This window comes from Triticum aestivum, chromosome 6B (genome assembly GCF_018294505.1).
Source record: "Triticum aestivum cultivar Chinese Spring chromosome 6B, IWGSC CS RefSeq v2.1, whole genome shotgun sequence".
Lineage (NCBI taxonomy): Eukaryota > Viridiplantae > Streptophyta > Magnoliopsida > Poales > Poaceae > Triticum > Triticum aestivum.
Genome location: NC_057810.1, coordinates 32,675,561 through 32,685,774, shown reverse-complemented (window position 1 = coordinate 32,685,774; position 10,214 = coordinate 32,675,561). Strand labels below are relative to the sequence as shown.

The window sequence follows — 10,214 nt, the reverse complement described above, 5'->3', positions numbered from 1 at the left end:
GGATGGGGGCGGCGAGGTTATGTAGGGAGCAGGAGGAAGGAGGGAGGTGGGCTGTGGTTGGCGGAGAGGATGGTGCCTCGGATCGATGCCGTGGAGTGGATCCAGCCGTTCGGTGATGCTTGGGACGGACGGACCCGATGCGTTCGGACGCGGATCGATGACGTGGCGAGAACGCACACGGGCGCGGCGCGGATCGATAGCGTGTGGACTCCCGCGTACTCGTGGGACGTACGCTCCGGCCATGTCGCGCTGTGGGACGACGGACGCTCCAGCACCGTGTACATACCGCACGTCGCAGAGCACAAAAAGATGCTCAAGAGTTTGTTTTTTTGGCTGGAGGATGCTCAAGAAATACATTGCAGCCCCATGTCTCTCTATTGATTTTTTTTAGGGAGGCCTCTCTCTATTGATTCATTAGCAACGGGATAAAGGAGAGAACCGTTGCATTAGTCCGGGCTTGTCACAAGATTGTCCACGAACCACGACGGCGCCAGAGAGGAATGATACGTCTGATAAATTCAAACATATGCCGCTTCGATCCCACGAGGTTGGCTGACATGGCCCACCCGACGCACCTCGCATATGTGAAGGATGCTCCTAGTACCCACCGCCCAATTCAGTAACCACGCCACACGGCCGAAAACACACTAGTCGTCACCGGCCAACTCCACAAGCCACAACCCACAAGTCCCTCCGACCGGCACCTTCGAAACGATGCCATCAAGAGGGAATGCGAGCAACACAATGCTGCCATTGCCAAATTCGGTAAACCGGATCTAGGTTTTCCATCGTAGCTTGTCGGGAGGAAAAGTAAGGACTATCACCTTGACACCTCCAACAAGGAAAAGGGGCTCGAAGGCGCCATCGTCAGAGTACAGCTTTCGCTTGCATCACCCTCCAAGCCCAAGGACTCAAGCAACCCCCCTAACAAGCCATCCACGCGTCGCACCACTCGATTAGCATCCTGCGTCAAACTCCTCCATCGCATCGTAAAAGTGCACACTCGCGAGAACACGCCACTAGGAGCATGCACCATGCAGATCTGGGCCGCAAATACCTTATGTCCGTGCCCTAATACACCGGCCTGCCCCAACTCATCATGCACCGTGCGGATCTGGACCATACACACCTTCTCGTCGCGCCCAGTCTCGCATGCATGCGCCTGATTGCCATGCCCGGAACTGGACCGCGCCACGCCCCGCCATGCCTCTACCTGGATCTGGAGCAGCCATCCACCTCTATGCTACGTGAGAGTATCCTTATCTCCTACCTTATCGCTTACGTAGCTTGTTCGTTGGGTTTTGTTAATCCTGCTTCTTATGGGATATGTACTCCTTAACAGAAAGTTGGCCCCTCTGATGGTACTACAGTATCAGTGGTGATGTGGTGTTGTTCTACGGGTGATGTGGTCCTTTTATGGTGTCGGAGATGATTCAGGTAGATCCCTCTGTAGGGTATCCCGGTGTGGTGATTAGGTTAGAGGAGAAAGAAGAAGCGAGTTACCAAGGTTCAGGCCCTCGTGATGGAGGTAAAACCCTACTCCTACTTTGTGTATATTTCGACCTGGGTGTACAAAGTACATGTAATATCGAAGGATTGTAATGTCTAAGATGTTTTGTCAACTAGCCCAAACCTGGTTTATATAAGATATCGGGGGCCCTAGGGTTATAAGAGCCATAGTTGACAACATCGGTGGAGAGAAGTCCTCCACAGATTCGACTTCTTTCTCTTGAACGAAAAGGCTTCAGATTCTTTCTCCTAGAGGGCCAGTGGGCTAACAAGATGGCCCAGGTGGAACCGGCCTAGCGGGCCTCGGGCCGTCCTACTTGGACTGGTAATCGACAAGGTGAGGCACCCCTTGGCCGTAACACCATCAATTGACTAGTGATACAACAGCCCCCGGTCGCAGCGTAGCTCGTATCCCCATAGACCACACATGACCAAGTTATCAGAAGGATTGACAAGCACTCATACCCATACGAGTGCGTCTGCAAACTTGTCCATTCATACCACAACAGAAGAAGTCGGACACAAGCCATAGATTTAACAAAACAGAAGACGAGCAGTGGTATGAGTGCGTTCGATCATACCACAAATCGAACCAAAATCACAGCTCATGCCGCTTCACAAAGTGTTTCATTTGAACATGTCTACATCATACATCAAATATATCTGTGAGTACATGCGGAAATATTGAAAAGTCTTCAGCTCCTTTAAAAAACTTTTAGCTAGAATGAAACATCTAAATTGTTTTTCCTAGCTTGTTTTTCTAAAGCAGAAAATATCTAAACAATCATCCACCGAACTTCAAAAATACCACATGCCTGTTTTCCCCAATAAATTTAAAATTTCAATGGGGACGCGGAATGGAGAAAAGTTAACCCGCCGATAGGTAGTGTTACTAGGCTTAATTCTTGACGGGTCGATACCCATTTTACAGACAATATCTTGATAGATCAAGTTAAGGCTGCTGCCGTCGTCCATAAGGACTCTAGTGAGATGGTATTCGTCAATGATAAGATCGAGTACTAGGGTCGCCGAACCTCCGTGACGAATACTGGTTGGGTGGTACCTGCGATCAAAGGTGATCGGACAAGCCAACCATGGGTTGAATTTTGGGGTGACATGCTCTACGGCGTAGACGTCCCTTAATGCGCGTTTGCGCTCCCTCTTAGGGATGTGGGTGACATAGATCATGTTCATTGTTTTCACCTCGGGAGGAAACTGCTTCTGTCCCCCAGTGTTCGGCTGACGAGGCTCATCATTGTCCTTGCTTGGAGGTCCTTTCCCCTTGTGTTCGGTATTTAATTTACTGGTTTGCTTGAAAACCCAGCAATTTCGATTGGTGTGGTTGGCAGGCTTGTCAGGGATGTCATGAATCTGGCAAGGTCTCTCTAATATTATGTCCAAGTTGGATGGACTGTCTTGATTGCCCTGGAAAGGCTTCTTCCGCTGAGCGGGTTTGGAACCACTGAATCTGGCATTTACTGTCGTATCATCTATTTCTTCGTTATTGTTCTGACGCTTGTTTTTGTGGCGTCGTGGTCTACCATTGCCATCCCTGGCCTCAGAAGTGCCGGGGTCGCTGGAAGTGTTGCTTCTACGAGCCAACCAGCTATCTTTTCCCACACAAAAGCGGGTCATAAGTGTAGTAAGAGCTGCCATGGTCTTTGGTTTTTCCTGCCCGAGGTGTCGGGCGAGCCATTCATCACGGGCGCTGTGTTTGAATGCCGCTAAGGCTTCGGCGTCTGGACAGTCCATGATTTGGTTCTTTTTAATTAGGAACCAATTCCAAAGTTTGCGAGCTGACTCTCCGGGTTGCTGGACTATGTGACTTAGGTCATCAGCATCCGGTGGTCGGACATAAGTGCCCTCAAAGTTGGCCCGAAAAGCGCCTTCTAAGTCTTCCTAACTTCCAATGGAGTTCTCTAGGAGGCTATTCAATCAGCGATGTGTTGGTCCTTTTAGATTTAGGGGGAGGTATTTAATGGCGTGGAGGTCATCTCCGCGAGCCATGTGTATGTGGAGAAGAAAATCTTCAATCCATATGGCAGGATCCGTTGTTCCATCGTACTTCTCGATGTTCACGGGTTTAAACCCTTCCAAAAATTGGTGCAGCATTACTTCATCGATAAAGCACATAGGGTGAGCGGCACCTCTATACCGGGCAACATCGCGACGGAGTTTGGATGACATCTGCGTTTGGTGCTGACCCCGAACTTGATTATATTCATCGTGCCGGGCCTGATGGCCGTCATCTCGTGTTGGAACATGTCCTCTTAATCCATAGATTGATCGAGTCTGGCCGGCTTCATTGGCCAAGTACTGACGTAAGTCGTATGTGTAGTCCGGAGCCGCTCTCTCCTTGCCTCTACGGTGGGGGGGCACGTGTCGGTGTTCGGCATGATGGGTTGTTTTGCCCCGTCCACGTGGTGGTCGGTCCGGTTGATCAGCATGATCGTACTTTGACGGTATTGGCTCAAGGGCCTCGTCGTCGAATTGTGGCAGCAGTCTGTGTTTGGGGTAACTCTTTGTTGGTCGCTCGAAGTCGCATTCTTCGACAGCTAGGACCTTGGTCCATCTGTCGTTGAGCGTATCCTGTTCGGCTTGAAGCTGTTGCTATTTCTTTTTTAGGCTCCGCACGGTGGCAATGAGCTATCGCTTGAAGCATTCTTGTTCGAGGGGTTCCTCTGGGACGATAAAATCATCATCACCAAGGCTAACATCCTCTTTGGAGACAGGTAAGTAGTTACTATCTTCCGAATCCTCGTGATCGGCGTGCTCGAGGTTGTATTGACCCTCTTCCGTTTCATCCTGCTCGAACGCAGGTTCGACGGGGTGGTTGTGGTCTTCGGCATTGTCCGGAGTGTCATTACCTCTGGTGCGAAAGTGAGTGGCGCCGCTAACGCTCGCGCTTTGGTGGTTCATCGACGGGCTTGTCCTTGTCTAGATCTTGAGTGACATCATCGTCCTTTTTCTCAGGTGTATTCACCATGTATACGTCGTAGGTAGAAGTGGCCGTCCAACGCCCGGTGATAGGCGGGTTTTGACCTGGTTCGGCATCGACATCATCGTCCATGCCGTCGATGTCTTCGGAGGCGTAGTCTAGCATGTCGGTTAAATCCTCGATAGTGGCTATTAAGTGGGTGGTGGGTGGAACATAAAATTCCCTGCTCTCAGTCCCTAGCCCAAGATGGGTGTAGTTCGGAGGTAACGCTTCTGTGATGGCGAGAGATCGTATTAAGTCCAATGTTTCGTTTAAGAGCGAAAGCTGGATAGGAGGATGCGGATCTGCAGTACCAGGCTCGGCGATGACCACTTGATTGAGCCCGATGGATGTAAACATCGATAGTTCGGAGTTGACATCCAGAGGCGAGTCCGGCTTTTCGATGATGGGAAGAGTCCCGTTTGACTTCGGGTTCACAGGCGACGTGGTCGCATCTGGGTATCCGGCAGGAAGCTCCGCGATAGGAAAGAGTCCGGCGGGCTTCATCCTCCCGTCTTCAGATGATGTGGTTTGCCCCGGATCTAAGGCTGAGGTTGATACGAGTGTCGACCCCTGGACGGGATCTGACAGTAGATCCGAAGGGCCTCCTTCGTATGGGTGGGGAGCGGCGGCCGAGGCCGTGAACCCCTCGAAGATCATGTCTCCTCGGATATCGGCAGTGTAATTCAAGATTCCAAACCTGATCTGGTGACCAGGGGCGTAGTTGTCGACCTTCTCGAGGTGGACAGTCGAGTTGGCAAGTAGCACGAAGCCGCCGAACACAAAGAGTTGACTGGGGAGAAAGGTCTCCCCGGAAACAGCATCGTCATTGATGACGAGGCGAGCCATCGATTCCTCTATTGACAACACAGCGGAGCTCTCAATGAAAGCACCAATGTCGGTGTCAAAACCGGCAGATCTTGGGTAGCGGGGGGCAAGTTGTGTGCCTAAGGATCAATGGTAACAAAGGACAATGGGATACAATGTTTACCCAGGTTCGGGCCCTCTTAAAGGAGGTAAAACCCTACGTCCTGCTTGATTGTATTTGATGATTATAGGGGTTACAAGAGTTGATCTACCTCGAGATCGTAATGGCTAAACCCTAGTTGTCTAGCCTATGATTATTCTGATAGCCTCTATGGACTAAACCCTCCGGTTTATATACACCGGAGGGGCCTAGGATTGTACAGAATCGGTTTACAAAAGATGGAAACAGTATATCCGGACACCAAACTTGCCGCCCACGCACACATGAGTCCTACCCGGACACGGGGGGATAGTCTTCTGCCTTATCTTCACGGCCCATCAGTCCGGCCCATATTGAATAGGCCGGACACCTGAGGACCCCCGAATTCAGGACTCCCTCAATGGTGTCAGAGATGTTTCCGGTAGATCCCTCGGTAGGATATCCCAGTGTGGTGATTAGGTTAGAGGAGAAAGAAGAAGCGGATTACCAAGTTTCAGGCCCTCATGATGGAGGTAAACCCTACTCCTACTTTGTGTATATTTCGACCTGGATGTACAAAGTACATGTAATACCGAAGGATTGTAATGTCTAAGATATTTTGTCAACTAGCCCAAACCTGGTTTATATAAGATATCGAGGGCCCTAGAGTTAGAAGAGCCATAGTTGACAAAGTCGATGGAGAGGAGTCCTCCATGGATCCGACTTCTTTCTCTTGAATGAAAAGGCTTCAAATTCTTTCTCCTAGAGGGCCAGTGGGCTGGCAAGATGGCCCAAGCGGAACCGGCCTAGCGGGCCTCGGGCCGTCCTACTTGGACTGGTAATCGACAAGGTGAGGCACCCCTGGGTCATAACACCATCAATTGACTAGTGATACAACAGCCCCTGGTCGCATCGTAGCTCGTATCCCCATAGACCATGCATGACCAAGTTATCAGAAGGATTGACAAGCACTCATACTCATACGAGTGTGTCTGCAAACTTGTCCAGTCATACCACAAAACAGAAGTCGGACACAAGCCATAGATTTAACAAAACCGAAGACGAGCAGTCGTATGAGCGCGTTCAATCATACCACAAATCGAACCAGAATCACAGTTCATGACGGTTCACAAAGTGTTTCATTTGAACATGTCTACATCATGCATCAAATATACCAGTTGGTATATGCGGAAATATTGAAAAGTCTTCAGCTCCTTTAATAAACTTTTAGCTAGAATGAAACATCTAAATTGTTTTTCCTAGCTTGTTTTTCTAAAGCGGAAAATATCTAAACAATCATCCACCGAACTTCAAAAATACCACATGCCTGTTTTCCCCAATAAATTTAAAATTTCAATGGGGACGCGGAATGGAGAAAAGTTAACCCGCCACTGGGCCATAAAAAATTAACTGATGAATATACGGAATACCCATTCTGCATTTAACCTATTTTTTTCCTATTCATCAGTTTTACTGAAATTCTTTTTTATTATTGTTCCCACCATGCAACATTAACTTGCTTATTTATCCAGGAAATCTTGTGCACTCCGGTGAAGAACATTTTTGTACTGGACCATTTTAAGGGGCCTGACTGATCCTAGTATCTAAATTTCTCAATATCTGTTTCTGCTTTAGCTGATTACAAAATGAGCACCTCACCTGGCTAGTTATTATACTTTGCATCTAGTAGCAGCCAAAACGTTGTCAGGTCAAAACTTCAGCCAAAACTTCAGTTCGCATGTTTTCGGCTCAGCTCCAACTCTAAGAATTCTTTTGGCTCATGAACATGAACTAGTTATTATATTTTGGCAACATGTAACCAGCTCAACTACAGAGAGAAAGATCAAGGTTACATTTCTTCAAAATGTTTCGGCATGGTCAAGCTCTAAATTTGAAATGTTTGACCGCAGGACTTCTGAAGCTCAATTTATAAGCTGCCACGCAGGGAGAGGTGCAGGATGATTTATAAGCTCTTCTTAGATTCAGTTTCCCGCAGCTTGATAGGAATAAGCTTGAAGTGAACTTCACAAGGAAGTAAAGATAAATCACTGAAAATTACAGATCAACGGAAATTTTCAGATGACACAAGAGAGAATTTACAAGTAAAGCGTCCTTCAGACGTATAGGCAGGGAGCAAGCATTCGCAAGATCAATTGCAGCCATAGGTAGAACAAGAGATTGGAATGACTGCAGCCATAGATAGAACAACAGACTGAAATGATTGGATCTCATCTTAGTCCATGACTAGCAGGTACAATGTCACCCATGCTCGACGAAATCACAGACTAGCAGGCATTACATACAGGGTCTCATCTTAGTCCATGAGAAATGGATCTAAGCAACACTGGCTAGGCTATGGGGGCGGTTACTCCTTGGTGGCGGCGGTCTTCTTCTTGGGGGACTTGGTGGACGTCTTCTTCTTGGGCGACTTGGCCTCCTTCTCGGCGGCGGCGGGGGACTTCTTGGGGAGCAGCACGGAGTTGATGTTGGGGATCACGCCGCCATGGGCGATGGTGACGCCGGCGAGCAGCCTGCCGAGCTCCTGGTCGTTGCGGACGGCGAGCAGCAGGTGGCGCGGGATGATGCGGGTCTTCTTGTTGTCCTTGGCCGCGTTGCCGGCGAGCTCCAGGACCTGGGATTCAAAAACGAAATCTGTCAGTTATCCGTCGAGCACGGAAAGAACAGGAGTGCACAAGAAAGGACGGCAAACATCGGCGCGTACCTCGGCGGCGAGGTACTCGAGGACGGCGGCGAGGTAGACGGGGGCGCCGGAGCCGACGCGCTGGGCGTAGCGGCCCTTCTTGAGGTAGCGCCCGATGCGGCCGACGGGGAACTGGAGCCCGGCCTTCACGGAGCGGGTCACCGCCTTCTTCCTGTCGCCGCCCTTCCTTCCGGCCATCCTGCTTGCTACTTCTCCGGCGGCGAGGACTCTCGAGGAGTGGTGTTGGCGGCGGTTGCGCTGGATGGGAATGCTCTGAGTTTGTGGGTTGGAACGCAGGCGTGGGCGCGGCTTTTATTGGGAAGCAGAGGAGGGAGCGATCCGTGTGACATGCTGCGCTCGCCGTTGGATCTTGGCGTAGTAGGGGGGCCGCGATCCGTGGGATGGCCCTACTGACGAATCAGCCTGCCAGCCCACGCGCGCGACGGGATGTCGCTGCAGGCTGGGGCCTGCCACTATCATGCCTCGGCCCACGCGCGGATCATCTGTGGTCGAGGCGGACGGTTGGCATTCCTGCGGCAGTTACCGCATGCCGTTAAGGCGTAATAATCGCAGGTCGTGGGGGAGTAGGCGTAGTTAATCCCACGCCCCCCATGTCTCACCCCCTTGGCTTCACCGCACCGAGGCTATAAATAGGGGGAGGAGGGGGAGCGGCAGACGCACGCGTGCTCGCCTCCCACTCCGCGATCCTCTTCTTCTTCCTCTTCTTTGTCGCCGCTGCTGCACGCCACCGCGCCGCTCCATAGGCCACCTTGCTGTACCGCAGCTTGTCGCTCTCGCCGTCGCCGCGCCTTCTCCGTCATCCTCTCGTCCTCATGGCGCGCGCCGGAGCCCGGGACGGCTCCAACATCCATGAGGACCACATAGATTTCCTTCGCAAGACATGGCGGCTGCGTGAGGGTCTACCTCGCGCCTGGAGCGGGAGATCTCGCCGGCGCCGGAGGAGGGCGAGCGTGTCATCTTCCGCTCGCACTGCCTTCGCGGCCTCGGCCTGTTGGCGAGCGGCTTCTTCCGGGCCTTCCTCGAATTCTACAACCTCCAGTCGCACCACCTCACTCCGAACACGGTGTTGTTGCTGTCCGCCTTCGTCACCCTGTGCGAAGGCTTCCTCGGCGTCCTCCCCACCATCGAGCTTTGGGGGCAATTCTTCTACTCCAAGCTCGGCACCGTCGTCAAGAGCTTGCCGGCTCAATGTGGTGCCTTCGTCGCAATGCGGAGGTCGGCGGCCGACAATCCATTTCCTCCCATCGTGCTGATCCAGTCGGTGAAGATGTGGCAGCAGTCGTACTTCTACGTGAAGCGCATCTTCCCGGAGGGCGACTGGGTCAATCTGCCGGCTTACGTAGGAGGTTCGTTTCCTCCATTTTGCGGTACACCAGACCCCTCCCGATGAACAGGATCCCGTTTCAAACATGGCCGGTCGAACACAAGGCCGTTTCCTCCGTTTTGCGGTACGCCAGGCCTCGTTTCCATCAACTGTTTCGTCCAAGCCGGTTGGCTCCCACGCGTTCCGTTGCCTCCCGATGAACACGATGCATTCCGTTGCCTCCCCATGAACACGACACATTCCGTTGCCTCCACATGAACACGACGACGATGCTGTTTCTCCGTTCCGACCCAGCCATTTACACGAGCCCTGGGCGTACATATGCGCGAGTAGGCGTTCGAGACCCCTCCCGTATGTACACATACGTGGCCATATTTTCTTTCTTTCACACTGGCCGCTGTACGTACGTGTACATGCTACGTGCACGCCTCTAGTACGACACGTGCGCACCTCTACATCCACCAGTATGTACGTACACATTCGCGACCAGAATGACAATGCTACATACGCTTCGACCAGGTGGGTCCCGACTGTCAGGCACTTTCTTGCGTGAGAAGATGTAGCTGGTGGGTCCCAGCAGTCAGGGGGGTGAATCATTTTTGCTTTTTTCTCGGACACACTTCCTTGCGTGCGAAGATGTAGCTGGTGGGTCCCAGCAGTCAGGGGGAAACGTTTTTTTCACAAAATACAGTGGCCCGTCCGGTGTGTCCCAGCTATCAGGTGGAGGAATCATTAT

At 51.5% G+C, this 10,214-nt stretch overlaps 1 protein-coding gene across 1 annotated transcript; it reads right to left on the bottom strand.

Moving 5' to 3' along the window:
• Positions 1-7,610: 7,610 nt before the first annotated feature.
• On the bottom strand, positions 7,611-8,426 carry LOC123135559 (histone H2A.1-like). The gene is made up of 2 exons (XM_044554666.1): positions 8,155-8,426; positions 7,611-8,064 (listed from the first exon to the last, which is right to left on the bottom strand). Exons 1-2 carry the CDS (start codon positions 8,329-8,331, stop codon positions 7,798-7,800), a joined length of 444 nt encoding a protein of 147 aa, XP_044410601.1. The 5' UTR covers positions 8,332-8,426; the 3' UTR covers positions 7,611-7,797.
• Positions 8,427-10,214: the final 1,788 nt, after the last annotated feature.